The sequence below is a fragment of the Aythya marila genome (genome assembly GCF_965140915.1).
Source record: "Aythya marila genome assembly, chromosome: 4".
NCBI lineage: Eukaryota > Metazoa > Chordata > Aves > Anseriformes > Anatidae > Aythya > Aythya marila.
The window spans coordinates 48,114,310-48,135,238 of NC_139045.1; the positions used below are offsets into that span (position 1 = coordinate 48,114,310).

The window sequence follows — 20,929 nt, forward strand, 5'->3', positions numbered from 1 at the left end:
ACAGAACAGTGTGTGTCTGTGGGCAGCTTCACACCCACTGCTTTCTTCCACCAGTTACGTATGTCTGTACGTATCTGTCCATCAGAAATTTGGGTCCCATAACAAACATCAAAATGGGCTTCATTATCCACACAACTTCCCTTTTTACCATCTGTGGTTCCTACATACAGCGTCACTGCTGTACTGTAAGGGGAAATGTTTTTCTTACTGATAGAAAAATACCTACTTAGAGAACAGGAGAGATGCGATACTTGAATTCATTGCCTGCTTTAAGTGTTTGCATGTTTTATATTACAGTCCATTTCTTTCACTCATCTACATTTTATCCAAGTAATATATGCTGATAAAAATAAATTCAAGCTTACTAATAACTAGTTACTAGTTTATTTACTAGTAAATTTGTTACTAGTAACGAATCTTCCAGCTGTTACATCCCAAAGCACCAAGGTTCTCTCAAGCTCTGAAGGACAGACCTTCCATACAATTTTTCTGTTGTACGACCTGCATAGGGGTCCTGCTTATGATTGCTGTTAACTACCCTCTGATATTAAGACATCAGATTTTGTCACACTATTGCATGTTATTTCCTTCTGGAGATTTGCAGAATGGAACTCTGGACTTTCAGACTACTTTTTACTCACCTTCATCTTGGCTTTTATGACATCTTACAGACCGACCACAACAACAACAACAAATCCCTTCCACAAAATAAAACCAGGCAGTAGTTGCAATGATCACATCACTATTTCTAAGGATTGCTTACATTTTCTTTAGCCAGCTTCTCTGCTTGCTTTGCCTCTCTGGCTTGTCTCCTCTCTTCCCTAGTAGCTTGCTGTTCACGAAATCCCTTTTGCTTTTGTAGCGCCAATGTAATCCAAAGTGGTTGTGAAGTTTCAACTTTTTCCATCAATTTAGAGCCATCTAAAGAGTGCCTGCTCTGGAGGACTGGTTTTTCTGCAAGAAAACATGAAGAGAACTGGTTGAGTAATGCACATCCCTTGCTCAAGCAAATCAGTACAACTTATCCACCATGTCCAACTCCGCAGCTAAGCTTATTGATTTCTGTGCCATGCACAGACCTTCATGGACTGTATGGCAAAACCTGAAACTGTTTGAATGCCTCAAGAATAAGACCCAATTCAGCGTTCTCATACAGCAGTACAAATCTATCTTTTTGTTGTTGTTAGAAAGCCTGTCCACTAGAATTCTAGCCTAATTTACTACGTATACTTCCCCACTACCTAGGAGACATTTAAGTGAAAGTAAGTGATACATATTCAATGATTGATTGTACCTTTGAGGGAAGGAAAGGGCTGCAGCCACTAGATACTGCAGCTTCCTGGTCTTCCAGCCACATTTAAGGGAACAGTGTCCAAACTCAGCTAATAAAGTGTGCTGAAAATTAATCGTAACTGCAGTCCCTCTTAAAAAGTTTTTTTTTTTTTTTTAATTGCCACTTGAGCATTGATTGTTTTCTCATTCAGTGCAGTGATGCAAGAGCAATAAAATGTGGATGTAACTTTCTCTAACAGTTGGTGCCTTTGGCTACTCCCAGAAAGAAATCAGACTTTATTTGAGCAGTTATTTGAGAAGTCTCATTGGAGCTAGCAACCAAAACACCTATAATCTGATCTTACAAACCTTTAAATATCTGTACTGATGTTTGCAAGTTGTATTTGAGGCTAAAAGCATCTCTGACAACAAGCTAGAGACATTCTGTATCTTGAACAACATTGGGGCTTGCAGCCAGCATAGAGCTGTGAGGGGCAGGGAGCAGCCCTGTGGGTGTAAAGGTTCCTGCACAGCACAGAAAACCCTCAGCACCAGTCCCTGCTCTCCCAGGGTGGCAGCGATGCCTCCAACTATTTCCATAAATCCTCATTTAAAAGTGAAAGGGAAAGGGTATTTGTGCTCACAGACTGTGAAAATATGTAGTGGTTCTGCTGAGATATGACTTTAGAAGTGCCCTGATGCTTACAGAAACCAAGAATGAAAAAAGAAAAGGGGGGGGGGTTCCCAAATAAATGCTCTTGTGAGTGCCCTTATGCTGACAGGGGGCTTTTTCCATTTGTACAGAACACTATTTCAGGACACAGGCACTTTCAGCCTTCCTCCAAAGAGCGACTATGACTACTCAGATTGCTTCTACTACTGCAGAGTGCTTCTGAAATGCAGGCTCGTATGCCCATGTATAGGTAGGGAGAGAATTTGCCCAGGGCAGGCACCGTAAGGGCAGCTGCATCTTATTTTCTTTGTAAGTTAGATACCGTTCCCCTAAAAATATACACAACATGATGTAAATTGTAAGAATGACTCCCTCTGCTCCGATGATGCCGTTACACATGGAACACGAAGTCCATCATTTGACTAACTCAGAAAACACACACGCTTCAGTTACCTCCTAGAAATTAATTTACTTTAGCAGGTCTCACTGGCCACATTGATTTTGTGTGTATCTAAATCAAACTGCGGGAATGGGAAGTCTCCCTCAGACAACCCTAAGAAAAGTAGCGGCACTCCACAAATAGCGTGCCATAGCTTAAGAGTTTTTCAAAGAACGTACCTTTCTTCAGCGGCTCAGGCTTTTTGTCATTCTTCTCTCTCCAGGGAATGCTTAGAGATGGGAAAAATGACTTCTTTTCTCTGATTTCTTCCTCTTCATTTTTGTTCTCACTCAGTGCCGTGGGGGGCACCACTCTGTCTTCTCTCCTCCAGCTGCCGTCCGATTCAGCTTTAACAAACCTCTGCCCTAGCGTGTCAGCCAGGTTCGAGCGGTTCATTTTCAAGAGAGGAGAGGACGGCGGCGTCTGGCTGGCAGGCTTCGGGGCTAGTGCAGGCTTCTGTGGGGCTAGTGATTTGCACGCTGGTTTCTCGTGAGGAGGTAAAGAGCCCTGGCTGGGGGCTGGCAGTGGTGTGCCCGCAGGCTGTGAGAGCTCTACCACAGTAACTGCAGAGTCTTTGGAGTCTTTTAAATTCCCACGGACATTCGCTCTTCCCGTGCCAGGGGACGTGCTCTCCTGTGGAGCAAAAACAGTGGGATCCTTCTCACCTTCTGTCGTAAGCAGAGGGTCAGGCACACCATCAAAGCTATCTCCTGCACTGTATCTTTTCTTCTTCCTTTGCTCTGCCTGTTGATCGTAATGGAAACGTAAGGAATAGTTTGTCCTCCGTAACTTTATCCCAAAAGGAGAAACGTTTTCTTCTCCATTTGGTGCTGGTTTATCAGTTTTTTTGGTGCTGGCACCCTGCTGATTTTCCAGCGCACCTGGAGGTTCTGGCTGGGGTAATTCTTTACCCGGAGGATGAGGAAAGCTTGGAACCAGGAAAGATGGAAGATCTTTTGCAAACTTACAGCCTTCTGTGTTGTCTGTAATTTCACTGCGGGTTTCCAGTTTCTCTTTAGCCGTTTCAGCTAAGCTGTCCTTCAAAGCGGGCGCCACCTCCCCAGCCAGGTCAGCGGCTGAGCCCGTGGTTCTTCCCACAGCCACTGCTTCACTGCCCTTCGCTGCACTCACGTTCTCAGTGTCCAAATTGTTTTTTGAAGCTTCTGAAAACTTCTGCCACGCTGGTGTTATCGAGAACTTCGCATTTGCAGACAGGGTTTTCCTCAAGTTACCATGGGAAGCACCTCGCCCTCGGGGCGTCCAGTCGTCGCTGTGCCTGCAGCCGCTCACTCTGTCCTTCTCGTTGTATTTGCTGTTTTCTTTGTTCTTTAGGATTCTGGAGCGGATGGAGGCCCACTCAGCCAGCGTGGCTTGGTCCAGCGTCTCTTGTGCATATTTCATTTTACTGTTGGCGGGTTTGGTACCTGGCTTTTTTTCCTGGGCCTTCTCTGGTGAAGGAATATCCACGTTTTTTCTCTCTTCTGTCAAGCCCAGTAAGGACTTACAAGCCGTGTCCTTTATCTGGTTCAGGTTAACCGCGGTGCCACACAGCTGCGCTCCAGTAACCAAAATAGCCGTGTGGGGCACACACACAGATGAGGGCAGTGTGGGGGAGCTCTTGCTGGAGGTGTGCACCCTGCAGTCTTTGAGGGAAGGAGAAGCGAGCCCTGCTCCCTTGACAGGCATGACTGGACTCAGATTTACTTTCTGAAATATGATCTGTTTATCTCCAGAAGACACCTGGAACGTGAAGGGTCTGGATGCAGTTTGTCTTTCATCTACCTCCTGCCACCTGAGTTCTTCCCCTATTCGCTTTTGTTCCTGAGCATCGACTTCTCTCTTCAGTTTCTGGGCTAGGATTTCTTCTGCTGTTTTATTCCCTTTTTCTGTCTGTTTCAGTTTTGGGGGTCTTGGTCTTTCTTGGAGCTTGTCCTCCACCGGATGCCTGTCAGCCCCTCCAGAACGCAGCTGATCCTTGTCCTGTTGCTGCTCCAAGGATTTTTCTTGTTGCTTTTGCTGAAGATATTTTCCATCCGGTTCTGTCTTCTGCTCCTGCAGCTTGCTCCATTCTTGTTCATTTTGGTCCTTTTGCTGCTTCAGTTCGTCTTGTTGCATAATATCTGTACTTTCCAAGTGCATTTGTTTTGTGAGCTTATGTTTTCTCTGCTCTTCCCGCTTCTGTTTCTTCTCCAGTAATTGCTGGGGTTGTTCTTCCTCTGTCTTTTCTCCTTTCTCCTTCAAGTGCTGCCTTTGTTCCTCTTGTTTCTTTTGTTGCTTGAGGCTCTCCAGTTCCTTCTCCTGCTTCTGTTTTATTTCAGTTTCTTGGAGTTCTTTCTCTTCTAGCTCTTGTCTCTCTTTTTCTTCCTTATTTTGTTCCTTGAGTTCTTTTTGTTCCTCCAGCTGATTTCTTTCCTCTTCCTCTTGACACTGTATTTCAGTCTCACGTTGCCTTTGTGCTTCCAGCTCTAGCCTCTTCTGCTCCTCCAGCTCTCGTCTCCGTTGTTCCTTCAGCTCCTTGTGCCTCTGCTCTTCCCATTCCTGGTGCTCCTGCTCCTCTAGCTCTTGCCTCTTCTGCTCCTCCAACTCCTTGCATCTCTGCTCCTCCTGTTCCTGGAACTTCTGCTCCTCTAGGTCTTGGCTCTTCTCCTCCTGTTCCTGGTACTTCCGTTCCTCCAGCTCTCGTCTCTTTTGCTCCTCCTGTTCCTGGTGTTTGCGCTCCTCCAGCTCCTGTGGCTGTTGCTCATCCCATTCCCTGTGCTTCTGTTCCTCCAGCTCCTGTCTTTGTTGCTCGTCCCACTCCCTGTGCTTCTGCTGCTCCACCTCTTGTCTCTGTTGCTCTTCCAGCTCCTTCTTCCTCTGCTCCTCCAGCTCTTGCCTCTTTTCTGCCTCCAGCAGTCTTCTCTCCTCTTCCTGGCGTGCTTGCTCCTCTGTTTTCAAAGATGTCTCTCCTTCAAGGAGATTCTGCCTGCTCTCCTCTTCACGATCCCTCCTCTCCTGCTCTTTTTGGATCTGCTCACGCTCTTGGCACCTTTGTTCTTCCATTTCTCTTTGTTCTTCCATTTCCCTTTGTTCATCCATTTCCACAATCTGCCTTATCCTTTCAGCCTCAAGGATCCCCCAGTGATCAATTCTTTTCTGCTCTGCCAGTGGAAGCTGCTTTGGCTCATCTCTGCTCTGGATTAGCTTGTCTGCTGTGAAGTGGCCGTTGTAACCTGGGTATCTGTCTGCAAACAGCTCAGTTTCTAGATCCTCTGGCTCAAATTCTGTTATTGTTAAACTTTGTGATCCCTGAAATGGGAGACAAGCATGGAGTTACTTGATATTGCCTACTTGTTGGCTTGTTACTTACAGTGAAAAAACTATCACTTGCAAATGCAAAATTACTTTTTTTCTTTAAAAACAACGATTTGCATCCAGAGCCAACACACTGCAGTTTATGGTTACTATCACCGTATATTCCCTGCCTCTCACCCGTACAGATGATAGCCCTTATAAGAAAGAAAACATCCCAACAGTGATAACAGTGTAATGCTAAATATTCAGTCACCCTTTGGTTATACGAGTTAATCCAGATTAAGACCTGGCATTTCATATTTACAGTGGCCTGAGGAATAGAGAAAATGTGTTTTGTATCCCTCTTTTGTTACTTGGAGCTCCATTCTTAGAGCTTGCAATAATTAGCACCGGCCTAAGGGCAGTTGTTTTGCCAGTTTTTTGGTAGTAAATCTACATGTTAGCTGAAACAGAAGCTGTTACCCGCATGAAAGAGCTCTGCACTGCAATCCAGGAAAGGACTCTGCTCAGGGGAACAGCATGTGGTTGCTTTTCACAAATCATGAGCCAGGATACCTTCACAGGCAGCCAAACCTCCAGCTCTACTGCCAGGCCACTGACAAAACCTAGAGCTCCCTCGCAAAGCCATGCTGTACGGCACGTGCAATGCCTGCAGCACAGCGAGGGCAGACCTCCTGCACAGCCTGCTCCTTGTCTCTGCAGCAACATGGTCTGAAGACGAGCTGCACCTGAACAGTGCTGCCCAGCACTTCACATGAGGGAAAGAGCAGAGGTAATGCCCTGTCCAGCTATTGTTTGTCATCATTTGGCTCCAGTTAAACAAAACCACTGCATAAAAAAAGGCTTGAATTTAATTTCTTCATCACCAGAGTGACATTGAAGTACAATGGTGGGTAAGTGGGCTGTCCTGTATGCTGTAGTACTTCAACAGTCCCATTTACAAAGGCTGTCAAGATAAAAACCATGCAGTAAGCACATGGAGCTAGGATTTGATAATTCACTTTAAAAGCTGTTGAAAGAGCTGTGTTACTCAAGTCTTGGTCTTTCATGTAAGACAGTGATACCACCACTCTCACAATCCGTGCCATTTTAAGAAAAGCTGTTTATTTTCCCCCCAATTTGTACTACCTGATCGCCTATACAGGAGCAGCATTACCAGTGGCAGATATTCTTCAGACCATTATGACTTTTTTTTTAAACTAGAATAGCAAGAATCAGAAAGCTCTAGTTGAAATACCTCAGATTTAAGTAGCATTTGTTTCAACTACATATATTAGCTATTACTATAGCTATCATATTAGGTAGCATCCAGGTCTGCGGCCCCCAGCACAAGAATGACACGGACCTCTTGGAGCGGGTCCAGAGAAGGGCCATGGGGATGATCAGAGGGCTGGAGCACCTCTCCTGTGAAGACATGTTCAAATTCTTCACTCAGAGGGTGGTGAGGCCCTGGCACAGGCTGCCCAGAGAAGCTGTGGATGCCCCATCCCTGGCAGTGCTCAAGGCCAGGCTGGATGGGGCTTTGGGCAGCCTGGGCTGGTGGGAGGTGTCCCTGCCCATGGCAGGGGGCTGGAACTGGGTGGGCTTTAAGGCCCCTTCCACCCCAAGCCATTCTGTGGTTCTGTGATTAAAACTTTTTTGCATCATTTGGCCAGGCAGGGTTTTATCTTTAGGTCTTTATCTTGATTTCAAGACAAAACAAAACAAGCACCCATTTTGTTTTGCCCTGGAGACACAAGATTTGTCCAAGAAGCTTCAGTATCTATCTCTAACGGTATTAATTACACATTGTGGCAGTCTTCTCTCTATTGCTACTCCTGGTGCACTCATTTGTGGTTACCCAGCTGAACAAGTACCCCCTCCCTCATTATTTCACCAGTGGTTCAATACCTTTGTTAATCTCTTGTGCTTTCTTGACATCCTCTGCTTTTTTGGCTTTACTGACAGCTTGTGTTTAGCTGCACTGTTGTCTAGACGAGCAACAGCCTGGGGAACTGCATCCAGATTGATTGTTTCAATTGTGCCAGAACAGGAGAATTGTCTTTTTGGCCGAGATGGTCTGACTGGAGTGACCTGTCCATATCACAAAGACAAGAAGCTTTTATTAAACTATTTGTTCCATTTAAAAATATTCATTCAGCAAACAAACAAAAACACACAAAAACAACAACAGCAGAACAAAAAACAATCCCCGCAAAACTTTGCAGTTTTGAATTCAAAGCAATTATTAGTTTATAAACTAATTAGTTTATAACTATAACTAGTTTGTTTCAAACCCTGTTTTTCCACTACAGAAATTATGAACTTCATCCAGCTGTAACATTTTCCTTTTCCCAGTACCACACGTTTGCATACTTTTCATCTAAAAATTACTTTGAATGGTCTAAGTTTGTTCACAATTTAGTTCCATGCAGAAGCTGTTGGAAATGGGAGGGGCAGAGGCAGTTTTCAACAACATCCTTTAGAACATTTTAAAGTTTGCTTATTGAAAAATATGTGCGTCTTTAAACCGTTTAGATGATAGACTTTAGGCAAGAGTAAATCAGAATGACTTATCTAAGCACTGTAACAGAACAGCAACACAGCTGTACTGTTTGCATGGGAGCTGACTGAGATATTGGGTCTCAGACCAGCTCAGTGCCTCTAGTGAAGTTTCCTGCCACATGCGGAGTTGCCCAAGCTAGCACCAAAGTACTGGGAAAAAAAAAAAAAAAAAAAAAAAAAAAAAAAAAAAAGAGAGAGAGAGAGAGAATAGTGGCTTTGGTGCTTTTCCTCTTGCATTTCAAATATTTAGGTTCAGAAACTGCAAATACAAACAAAGTGATTTAGTGAGACAACTTGTGTGAATAAATAGAGTGGAGCTGTACATCTAGACCTGTGAGAGTGCCCATAATCACAGCCTCTCCTGTACATCACTGACCTATCATCCCGAGACTGGTATTTGGCTCAACCCCAGTGGAAAAAGAACACACACACACAACAAAAAAAAAAAAAAAAAAAAAAAAAAAGGAGAAAACATCTTCTGTAAGGGAAGAGTCCCATACATTGTTTTCCAGACAGCTCTGCAGTCTTCTGAGGTTAAACATATGCTAATGAGGGAACCAATTACTTAAGAGCTGATGGAACATTTTGCATACAGTTATTGAATTACGCGTAGACATAACAAAGTAGTAGAAGTACTTAGGAAAATTGTGTGTCTGTGATTAATGCATCAAATGCAGGAATGCTGCAGGACTGGCAGAGACTGAGTTCTGCCATCAGCTCTCAGTGTAGAAGCAGATTTCTCAGTCTCAGTGAGCGCTTAATTACAAGGCCGTGGATGGTCAAGAAACAAAGAAATGTGAATTAAAGCAAAAACTGACTGACAGTCTTCTAGTAACTAAAACCGGCAAAGTAATTGAGTACAAACTGAGTATAAAAGCTTTGGTACCTTTTCTTCCACTTCACGTCCTGCTCCGGGCAAATTCATTGTTCTCAACAGATCTGGAGCCTCAGTTGACTAGAAAACAAGAAGGTTACCACAGCTAGATAGTAGAACATAAAGGATCTAATAAATATGGGTGGAAGGAGTTGTGAAATCAGACAAGTTACAGTAGACAATTTTTTTCATGTCGTGTCACTGCAGGATTGATAGATAAACAATTCTTGTTTCTAAATACTACATTTTTCTCTTTGTAGCTCCTTCGATCACACCGCTGTCTATAAGAAGCAGTCGCTGCTGCTACATACTACAGAGGGCAAAATTCCTTAAGGAGATAACTAGGCTCAAAATCAAAAGGAAGAGCACAGCTTTGCAGGATTTCAGGCAGCTCTTCCTACCTTTGTTTTCTCCTGAGCTAGGCCTAAGCACAGCTACGAACCTGGTCCCTCCCCAGTGAGGCACTACCTCTGCTGCAATGAGCTGCAGCCCAAGACTCCTGACTCCTCACAAAGCACATCAGTCCTGCAGCAACCCAAGCCTGTTGGCCACTAGGACTCCTTAGCTATCGTCCCCCTTGAAGCCATCTCACACAAGGGGATTTTAAGGCACAGGGGCTGAAGCAGCATTCATCACATCCAGAAACATCTCTTTACTCCTTATTTCACATTATTAGTTCATAACCTAGTGAGTGCTGGCACCCCGTTGCACCAGGTACACGTGAAAAAGTACAGCCCTTCCTTCTAAACAGGTTATTAGCACAAAGTATAAAGAACCAGCTTGACAAATACCCATTAAATGAAACCTAGAACTCCTGCTGGCGATCCAGCTTGCTGAGGAAAACCAGCAGCCACAAGGCAGCAGAGGACACAAAATAGCACAGTGCTTCGTGGGCCCAGCCACCAGCCCCTGCCAGAAGCCACCCCGTGCCCCCAGCCCACGCAGACGAACACGGAGCTGTTACACGGCCAGCAGCAGAGAGGAGCAGGAACCAAGCAAGCTGCCATGTGCCAGGAAAGCTCTGATAGAGCAGGCAGTGAGCAGTGCACAGTAAGAGAAAGGCAAAGTGCTGAGTGCTCTTGCATTTCAGCGTTGATTTGTTGGGATCTGCCTGGGCACTTTGAGCTGCAATCTCCTTGTCAAAGGGACGTTTACTCCTGCAGTATTCAGAAAAAGGAATTGTGCAAGGTAGCACTAATCCTGTTTTCAAAACACAGCGTTTGAAAGAGCAGCTGGTAAAGACTGAATCTCTCCCTCCTTAATACCCAGGGGTAATCCCATGATTTAGTGACTGAATTACTTCTGCTTTCAAGCTGGAGGTCTGCGGTGTGCCGGGTGCTGAGGGGAGCTATGCTGCCCCTTGAAGACCGATGAAGAGTTTTGGCCACCTCAGCCATAAATCTCCCTTCTGTAGGTTTGGCATGAGCTGCAGAGGACACTTGGTGTCGTTACCTTTCCTGCAGCCAGATACCCCTAGTGACCACGAGCTCACGCCCTGGTCGCCCTCCAGGATCAGATGGGTGCATGTCCACAGTGGGGGTGCTGTGTGCCTCCCCCAGGGGAACCCAGGCACAAAGGCAGCCTCTTTGGGGCAGGGAAATGGATGTCCCTCGTGTTCCTGTCACCCACTGCAACTTCACACGGAGCCAGTCTCGCCTTAGAGGATTTCCAGAGAGCTCCCATCACTCGCTGTGCTTTCTCACTGTCAGAGCAAGCCCCTTCTAGTTACCTCAATGCCTCCAGTTCCTGTATCAAAGTCTCTATGAAGAATTAGGACAATTATTTGAATTGCACTGGACATTGGGCTTATGGACTGTTCTCAGAATGGTTCTCCACCACATCTGCCTTCATCTCCTGTCTGAGGAATATGGATATTTACCCCAAGACCAAGGGTTTTATGGATCTCATTTTGGATTTTCGTTTTTACCATAGTTGCTGTGCACAACTCTCTATGCAGGCAAAGCCATATGTCAAGATATTTTCTGTCTTAGAAAAAATCCGGTCCTACAGCTACACTGCGAGCAATGCCTGTTTTGCCGAGGTGCAGAGCAGACATTCGAGTTGGTGATGTTGTGGGACCTGGCTCGGGATGCCAAGAGCACACACTTCGCACCAGTCCCAGCAGCACAAGCTGAGAGATGCCACCCACGTACAACAGCCCGCTGAGCTCAGCGATGCCTCACTGGAGACATCTGTTACTCCCCAGTGAACTCCCCTGCTGTAGTACCACTGTAATGCCACAAACACATCGATTTGAAGTGCTTACTTTATTGCCACTCTCTGAGAGCACTGTGTCCTGCTGAGTGTCAGTCTCCATGGGGCTACCGAGCAATACATCCTCTTCTACACTAGCACTTGCCTCCCCCATTGTCCTCCCAGAAATTGTCATTTGTGGAGGCTGCCCAAATTTTATATTCTTGGCCAACTGTTGCTGAAAAACAAAAAGAGGGGAAAAAAAAAAAAAAAGGATATTTATATTATGAGCAAAACAAGTCAAGTCTAACACGTGCCTGTTCTCCACATGGAAGCTGCACAGAAATCAGGACAACAACAAAAACCAACTCGAGGCTCACGTTGCTGCGACACGACAGCCATCCCATCTCCATTCTCCCCACAAAGTGACCAAGGTCAGGAACTCACTGCATCAGTTCTTGCTTTGGGTGATCAGCTTGAGCTCTCATCAGTGCTGCCAGCTTTTGCAAAATTATTGTGAATTTTGCAACATTCCTTCTGGTTTCTTAATCTGTGTCCTAGATTAAGGCTTTGATTATAAAAGCTAATTACCAAGCCTTACTTCTTAAAGAAATGATAACATCATGATCCACGTGTACCCTGAGAAGTTAAAACTGCCCCAAAAAGCAGCTTCTTTCTCCTCCAACCCCCAAGCCCTGTATGCCATGCAACTGTAGTTTTTAAAGATATCCTAACTGTGAGGACCACTTTTAAGTTTTAATATCTTAAGGATCTGGCATAACTCTGTGCTAGAGGAGGCAAATTCTCAAAGGAGAGAAAACCCAGCTTGTTTTAGATGCTTGCTCTCAAGGAACAGTGCACAGACTCATGTAAGTTCATGCTCATATGCACTGCCCCATCACCAACCTTTACACGAGAAAAGTTTATGCACAGAAGATACAGTAAACCAAAAGATAAAGGAGCTTTTCCATCATTTACTTTCTTTTGAAGCGATCTCTCTAGGGTTATAAGAAAGCACTCTTGAATTATATCAAGGAGAAGGTATGTAAAACAAGTAGCAGTTATCATCTATCCTCTGGTGGGATGAATTGGGGAAGTTGCAGCTCTGGCTACTGCAGACACATGTACCATACGGTCTTTGAAAGCAAAGTTTTTAGTAACAGTGAATAATTTCTCTTGAAGAAAGAACAAATAGGAGTAAGGCACATTTAATGACAGATTTTCTTCCTGAAATATTTCAGCAAATTGTTTTCAGTTAGGAAGGAAGGGAGAAAGTAGTTATTTTCCTGCCTTACCATCTTTCAAAGACAGAAAATTCTCCAGAGACCTCCCATCTCTGGCTTTCATTACTGCAAACACAGCTCAGCGGTGCTCATTTCAACTTGCAACCTGTATTCAGTGTGAACGTTAGGTACCTGCACGGACCCCTGATACGTGTTTGACTGAGAAATATGAAAGATTAGAATAGCTATCACAAAAAACAAGGGCTTATCTTATTCCCATACCACAGAATCATCAACGTGGCTCAAGTGAACAGCTGCCAAGGGAAGACACCCTTTAACAGCAGCAGGTAGACCTCTGAAAGGATTCATGTCAGATCAGTCTTCCTTTCGTCATTGCGCTGTGGGCTTAAGTTTACCCATGCTAACCGCAAAACATTATCTTAGTATTTTGATACAGAAACCTGGTAAAATGCACACTGAGACTGCTCCGAATCAGGTTAGTGAATCAGAACAGTCTATGCCCTTTTGAATTTTGATGGAAAATAATTAAATTCCTCTAGCACAGCGTTCTGAAACAGCGGTTTATTCCAACCAGATTACTGCCAGCGCACCCATCGTCTAACAGCAAGGGTTTCACAAAATCCTTCAACGTTTTTGTTATAAATGCAGCTCTCTGACTTGAAGTCTTACAGGTTTCCACTGTGCAAATGGGAGCTGGAGGGAGCAAATGCCTGTGTTCAGTACTGTGAAGGCTGCGACTGTGCTCTGATCCTGCAGCTCCTCTGACACCAGCAGAAACCGGCTCCTGAACAGATTCTTAATTTGACAATGTACTGTATTAATTGAGGCTGCTCTTTGCTTCATCTCAAAGTCATATTCCTAAACAGGAAAAATGCTGTAAAGATGTACATTGGGTTTTAAATGCTATTTTCCTGTTATTTCCAGGAAATACCGTATTGCCAATATTTCTGGACTGTAGAAGTTTAAAGATTCATTTGCTCAGACTTGCATAAATCAGTTTGAAGACTGAAAAAAAAAAGAGTAGCCCTTGTATTCCTTATAGGACAGAAGGCTCTTTTTTTGCATTTATTTATTGACTACATGGAGAAAAAAAAAAAAAAAAGGAATAAACTCAATTAATAGTTTTCCATTGGCCAATTGCTTTCAGTACACTGCAACCTCCAAAGCTGATGCTGAATCCTGAATGTCTAAATCCCAAGTAGTTTGTTACCACTAAGCAAATTTATTCTGATTGCTTTCAAAGAATGACACAAAATGTACTCCTCATTATTTTTGAAAATGTGTTTGTAATGTAACTGCGGTGCAATTATCCTCTCAAATCTGTACTCATACATTCTCTACCTGGTCAATTATAAAAACCCCGAACTGCATCGTCCTTGAAAGAAAAGAAAAAACACACAAATTTTACTTGAAAGAATAAACACAAATAGTGCAATCCAGAGATGGAGAGATGCATATATTTAGGCTTCAAAGCCATTAAAAGAGATCACGTTCCCTGAAAAGAAGGGAATTGGAGATGTGTTCCTGGACACAGAAGAATCCTAAACCCTTCCCTACTTGAGAATTCCCTCTGCTGAGGGCAAGTGTGTGCCTGAGGAGGATTATTTGCAACTCAGTCAGTGGCAGTTGCAGGCGTGACATTTTGTTCTACCATTGTGCAGTCACGCACAAGATGCTTAAACACTCCTTGGGAATGTCCACAGAGGCATACTGGTCTCAGTTAAACGTACCTGGTCTCTTCTGGTCTGTGCAAAAGGCAGCCAGGAATCACCATCCTGTTCCTCGGTCTCATTGTCAGTCAGGAACAGAAGGCAAGAGACAAACACCTCTTGTCTGTACCTTCCCCTTCACCCCTTCCTACCAGCCCCAAGGCAGGTGGGTATTTCCACAGGACTTACAAACTGTTCTCAGTGCAGCTGCCACGCATGACCACAAAATGGGCTGGTGGGACCATGCACACACACATGAGAGCTTCTGAACTGAATCATCAAACTGCCTCAGTGCAGGCTCGCCTCATCCCCACGATTTCTGAGATTGAGGTGAGGGGCAGGGCTGCACGTGAGAAGTCGCCGCTGCCACCAGCTCATGCCTGCAGGACGGGAACCCCCCAGCTGGGGCTGCTGGCCCCTGGACGCCTCCTCACTGGGCAGAGCTGCCACGACGGGTGAGAACAGACCAGCATGTAGCAAAGCCACAGCCCTGGGGTTAGGGCCTCACTGCTCTAAGATATTCACTGCTGCGGCTGTAAATAATGCATTCATCTAATAAAGGCAAAGAAATCCTGGGAATTTAGAAAAAAAAAAAATTAAACATTTGCACTCATCCCATTTAACAAATCTTCAGTAACTGGACCATGACACAGCCCCACTTATTTCATGCCAAATAATTTGCTAGAACATGGCAATTTAACTGACATCTTTACACCAGCTTAACGTTAATGACTTCAGAAACAAAATTCCCAAGTGAAATTGCTCTGCATTACTTGGTGCCTGCAGAGAATTAAAAAGCTTCAACTTTCAAAGCACTCTTTGTGTTTGCATAGGAAATGCCACAGAACAAACCTTCCATATTAACCGGCAGCGAGCCCAGATTGGGCTGTGCATCTCCTCTTTCACTCAGATTTGGCTCCTCTTCTGTGTACATGCCTGCCTGCACGCGTGTTGGAGTCAGCCCCCCGAAACCACATCGTGCTTGTTAAGGCTCTGTGCCTGGGGCGACTCCAAAACCAGATCCTGAGAGCTACTTTCTCTGTTCATTTAAAATCAATACAACAGCACCATTTTTAACTGGTTCTATTTGAACAATTCTTAGAAGTGCTGATGATATTTTGCCTTCAGCTCAAATACCTGTTCTTCATGTCTGTCTGCAATGCCCACAGATATAAATAAGGTATGGTTTGTAACTATATGCTATTGTGAAATCATGAGTTCATCAATAGTACTTGTCCTAGGAACAGCCCCAACACTGAGATACCTCTTGGCCCTCTACAGTCTCTCACAGCGACCCCAAAAATCAAATGACTTAGGAACAGGGTGAGCCCATACAAAGATTTCTCCTAAAAGCGCTCCAATGATTTGTGGCATCCGAGCACCTCTGGGTCAGTAGTAATTTGGGAACTTCTATGAATGTGTTGTTGCTTTTTGAGCTTCTATAAATATTTCACCAACAGTGCTGCACGACAATGAGCTGTACAGTCCAGCTATGCATAAAGAAATATTTGTTTTGGGTTGGAAATGGGACTAGCTTCAACTGATGCTCCTATGTTCTCACACTGAGACAGACTGAGTACTTGTCCTCTATTCACTTCCCAACTCCATTCATGAATTCATGCATCTCCATCATATTCTCTCCCTTGTCATTTCTCTTCTAGGCTGCAGAAACACTTTACCTAATTGTTCATTTTATGGAAATGAGCCCACCTCTTTATCCACACAAGAACATCTGCAGCACATCTGAACAGGCAAAACACCCTACATAAGCTCTTTTTAATTTATTTTTTTAAGAGAAAATAAAATGGAAAGCACCAAGTTATTTTGGTATACTGGGAGACTATAGAAAGTAGTGAAAGAAATGTATATAGAAAGAAATGGCAGAGGATCTGTTGAGATCCTATGTATTTGCAGCAAATCCAGATGTAAATGAATATTTCAGTACGAAGTAGCAATGGATCACTTATAGATGTGCGTGTGTGTGTTAAGAGCAAGTCCTTCTGGGGAAGCCTGAAGACACTTAGAGGATCTGTGGTATTCATCACCCACGTCTCCCCTGGCAGTGCACCAGAACTATGGGGCTGCAGAAAGTGGGAGAGGGACTGTGCCAGGGAGTGAGTGATGGGACAAGGGGTAGTGGCTTCAGACTGAAAGAGGGAAGGGTTACATTAGGTATGAGGAAGCAATTCTTCACCCAGAGGGTGGTGAGGCCCTGGCACAGGCTGCCCAGAGAAGCTGTGTGTGCCCCATCCCTGGCAGTGCTCAAGGCCAGGCTGGATGGGGCTTTGGGCAGCCTGGGCTGGTGGGAGGTGTCCCTGCCCATGGCAGGGGGCTGGAACTGTGTGGGCTTTAAGATCCCTTCCAACCCAAACCATCCTGGGATTCTGTGATTCTAAAAGCAAAGCAGATAAAAGGAAAATAGAAGCTAGTTTTCCACATAATAATTTGTAATATAATTTTCCACATAAAAATTTGTAATATAAGAAAAAGGGGGTGTGCCTCAGAAATAGAAGAATTATTAGGAAAAGGTGATAAATTCAGTTTATGAAGTGAAAACAATTGTCAAATTTGAAGAAAATAACTAGAATGCAGTGACACTAGAAAATATTGGCACCAATGAAATGAACTGCAAGAAATACAAAGCTGGGCAGTCACTCAGTGAAAACTGCTCCCAGTTCCATAAAATGAAGAGCATCAAGTTAAACGATAATAGCTCTGAGGTTTAACAACCAGCTTTGTAGCCTTGTTAAGATCTGGACAATATAAAACACAAAGAGCAAAGGGAACGTCTGGCAGAATGCAATGTGCAGTGCACAGCAGGGGAAGCACTGGCTTGATCATTAGCTATGATATGTTAATGGCTACGAGAAAGGGTTCCAAAAGTGAACAGCCACCAGGTCTGACAGCAAAAAGAAAAAAAAAAAAAAAAAAAAAAAAAAAAGGCTTGGGGCATTCATCATTACAAAGCCAGTGAAATTTGCATATAAAAATTGGTTCTTCAGAAGTTGACCAAGAAGTCTGGATTCCCTAAACATGTTTTTATCATAATTAAGCACTGTGCAATAGATGGTGCTGTAAAGACAGCAGGTGATTTGTTTGTTTTACAGCACAGGGCCGCATGAAACAGAACACACGGAGCCCAGCAGCTCCTAGATGCAAAAAGCCATAAGCCATACCCAACCTTTAACATTTCTTGCAGCCGACTGCCGCTGCCTGCGGGATGCCAGATGACCAAGGTACGCTCAGTGAAGGCAGGAGGCAGAGCACAAGCTGTCCTCCTCTCTGCAGCAGAGCCATGCTGCAGCATTGGTGCAGCACAGGGGAGATGTGGCACAGATACACTGAGATCAAAACACTCAAACCAAGCTTCCATTTTACTTGGTGAAGCTTCTTGCGGAAACAAGACCTGTCCTTTGCTCGTTTGTTAGCCTTTTCTGGCAAATAGCAGCAGCAAGAACAACAATCCCAGCTGTAGAATGTGAGGAGGTTGATCTAACACACTTTGAAGAAAGGAAAAAACAAACAATCCACCAGCCTATGAAAGGCAGACCCATAAAGACAAGCTCCCAGAGTTGCTTTCAGACCTGCCCTGATGCACTGCTAGATTTAGGCTTTAGATTTAGATCTAAAGATCTTTAGATCTACATTAGGCAAGACTCCTGAGGTCTCGTTCACAGCCTTGCGTGAGAAGCAGAGCACCAGGCCCTGGGGAGCTAAATGCAGTATGAGTAGCAGGGTACTAGTGCTCAGTGGGGGCAGGTTCACGCTGGGTTTTTACACTGCATCTCAGAAAACAGGTAATGGTAAACCTCAGCAGATCCAAAGGAGGAAGAAAAGACTGCTTTTACAACAATGGATGGCTTGAACCATCACAAAGTAGCAGCTTCAGGACACACAAAGCCTATCTGAGGTTAAAAAGAAGCCAGGCTTTTCTCGGCCAGACTTCCAGCAAGCAGTAAAACCTTAGAACATGACCCAATCCGTTTATGGAGAGCTTGATAAGATGAATGCTGCCAATCTGAAAATCAATAAAAAGAAATGAGGGCTGTTCCAGAAAGAACCAGTTTACCTTGAACACACAATCAAGCAGGAAGAATTTCTATAATAAGAATCCGAACCAGTGCACGCGCTGGCCACCTGCCCAGGCTGATACATTGAACCAGTCTTGCACCATTTTTTGTGGGTTCATCAAGACTCCGGAGATGGCAGAAATGCAAGGTGAGAATGGGGAAATAAGAACGTTTCAAGAACCTTTACTGCATCTTCATCCACAAATTCCTGGAAATGGATAAAATTCACAGAGCTTTTGGTCTCTACTTGGAATATGGCAAGTTCACAGGGACCTGAATCCTGGCAACATTCCTTTACCAAGGAGCATTTTGCCACGCAAAAATAAAAAAATAAATAAAAAAGAAGAGGTGTGAGGTGGTAAGTGCATAAAACTTTCAGAAATAGCTGGTTAGACCTGGGACCCAACTCTAAGGTCCACCTAAAAGCATGCAATAGGATTTTGCCATGATCTCGTCCTACAATTCAGGGAACAGCTGTGGAAATCATGGCTAGGGAAACGAGAACAGTCATGCCCTGAACAGCAGATTTTGCAGATGCAGGATGTGGCCCCCAGGCTCATTTATAAGGAGCCTTCATGTGGGGTTACGAAAAAAAAAATATCCATGGACACAAAAAATAAAATATCCATGATACGTAACTTCTGCATAAAGATGTAAATAGCTGAGTCATTTATGATTTATTATGCATTTTCCTCGTGTTTGCATGGATTGCTGTGGATGTCACCATTACCATCAGAGTGGGAAAAATTGCATGAGGGATGTTGTTACAGGCTGGATTACAAGAAGAAGAGGTATTGAGAGAAAAGCTAACATGCTGAAGGCCAGAGAACAGATCCAACAGGTAGGGCGGGCACAGCTCCCTGCTGAAGTCGGTGGGCTTTGTGTCCCAAGAACACTCAAGCATTCTGCAGGTCAGTTCCAGCTACCTCATGTCTTTGCCCAGAGCCAGTAGTCATTTAAAACATGATGACTTCTAGCTCGGCAAGTAGCGTGTGTCGATTCTACCTGACCCAGGGAAATTTAAGCTGAAAAAACAGCACAGGGAAATTGGAGCTGTGGTTTCTGCTTCAAAGTTTATCCATAGTCAGCACAGTCAGCGCCATTCGGTGCTGTGTCGGCTGATAGCAGCGTGCAGGAAAAAGGAAAAATTACATCCTGCAAGTCTCCTTAGCCTACCATGCGAGATATCTCCCTCACCAGGGAAGATGGACCCAGACAGTGGGTGCTGTGGAGGTAAAAGAAGTCACTACTATTTTACTTGTCATCTACAGGGTAATGGCACTCACACAGCATTAAAAATTTACCAGCAATCCTGAGCAATAAACTGATAGGTGCTTCTGAAGGACAGCTCTGTCAAGGTCTAGATAAGCATAAACTTGAATCTTGCAGACATAAAAAAGAAGTAAAGCAAAAAATTAGGTAGAGCACTACAGAAGGGGACAGAATTCTGTGAAACAAAGGAAAGCAGGTCATGTAGGGCTCTTTCAAAGCAAATACCCAACTGAATTGAGTATGTAGCTACTTATCGACTGTTTGCTTTGGAGAGTTAAACATATCTGCCTTTCCTGAGAACCACTCAATGACCAGGGAGGAAAAGACTGAAGAAAAATGTAGAAAGTACAAAACAATAACAAAATGAGCTTTGCTAAGAGGTCTCACTGTATGCCATCCACTGTCAGCTGAACCCCAATTTTTATTTTTATTTCTAATTTTTTTCCCACTCAGTGCCACATCTGTAGGTCTCAGACATAAGGATCAGGACAGGCTTACACCACAAGTTCAATTCATATGTGTCCCACAAGTTGCAGACACCTATACAGGTTTACTTGCAGCATTCCTGTCTTACCTTTCAAGACCAGAACCTCGACCTTCTGCAAGATTATCCAAATTGTCAACGTGGCTGGTGGACAGACAATTTACATGGCTGAGAAACAACCCCCAGGCCACTGAACACGCAACCCAACTTTATTCACACTTAACATGTTCTGGAACTCCAAAGAACATTTTCCACCACACTTCAAATGTAATTCCACCCCGCTTCCCTCCTTGTAATTTCTTACCTGTAGTGTTTTGACTTTTCCTAAAACGTTCTCCTGTGACATTGCTTGGACGGTCTGTTCACTCTCTGTTCTCCCATCAGGTATAAAAATACTGTCATGGGAGAAAGCTCGACTGCCCATATAATAATGGGAAGACCTGGAAAAACAGGTAATAAGTACAACAATTAATTTATGAGAGTGGCCCTTCATATCATAGCTGCACCGCTATATGGATTTTCCCTCCCTTCTGTCCATACAAAAGCTTTGAACATTCTCAGAAGAGAGATAGCCAAACATTTTCTGTTATCAGAAGATCAGTGATTCCTTTGCATGCAGTCTTCCTCCTTGAAAGAACATTAAGTGAGAAGTTTTTAATAGGAAGGTTGAAAAAGTTCAATTAATTTTCCTTAGAAGCCCCAGGGCTAAGCATTACTTTTAGAATACAGGGTAGATGATGATGATGCACGTGTTACCAGATGCCACATTTAAAAAATATACTGTAGTTAAAATTATATAAAATAACTGCTTAGCCGGACTAAGGTTCAAAACACAGACAGCAGGTGCAAAGCAAAAGTGAC

At 44.1% G+C, this 20,929-nt stretch overlaps 1 protein-coding gene across 2 annotated transcripts in view; it reads right to left on the minus strand.

Moving 5' to 3' along the window:
* CRACD (capping protein inhibiting regulator of actin dynamics) overlaps positions 1–20,929 on the minus strand; it is a 66,028-nt gene that overhangs the window by 3,073 nt on the left and 42,026 nt on the right. Inside the window, exons 3-8 of one of the 2 annotated variants that reach the window (XM_082759016.1) lie at positions 20,373–20,508; positions 11,363–11,527; positions 9,109–9,177; positions 7,569–7,751; positions 2,564–5,672; positions 764–954 (exon numbers count right to left, since the gene is read on the minus strand). In XM_082759016.1, the coding sequence (XP_082615142.1) occupies positions 764–954; positions 2,564–5,672; positions 7,569–7,751; positions 9,109–9,177; positions 11,363–11,527; positions 20,373–20,492 (3,837 nt within the window). In that variant the 5' untranslated portion in view covers positions 20,493–20,508. The remainder of the gene's footprint in view (positions 1–763; positions 955–2,563; positions 5,673–7,568; positions 7,752–9,108; positions 9,178–11,362; positions 11,528–20,372; positions 20,509–20,929) is intronic. The other variant, XM_082759017.1, reaches the window with a different exon arrangement.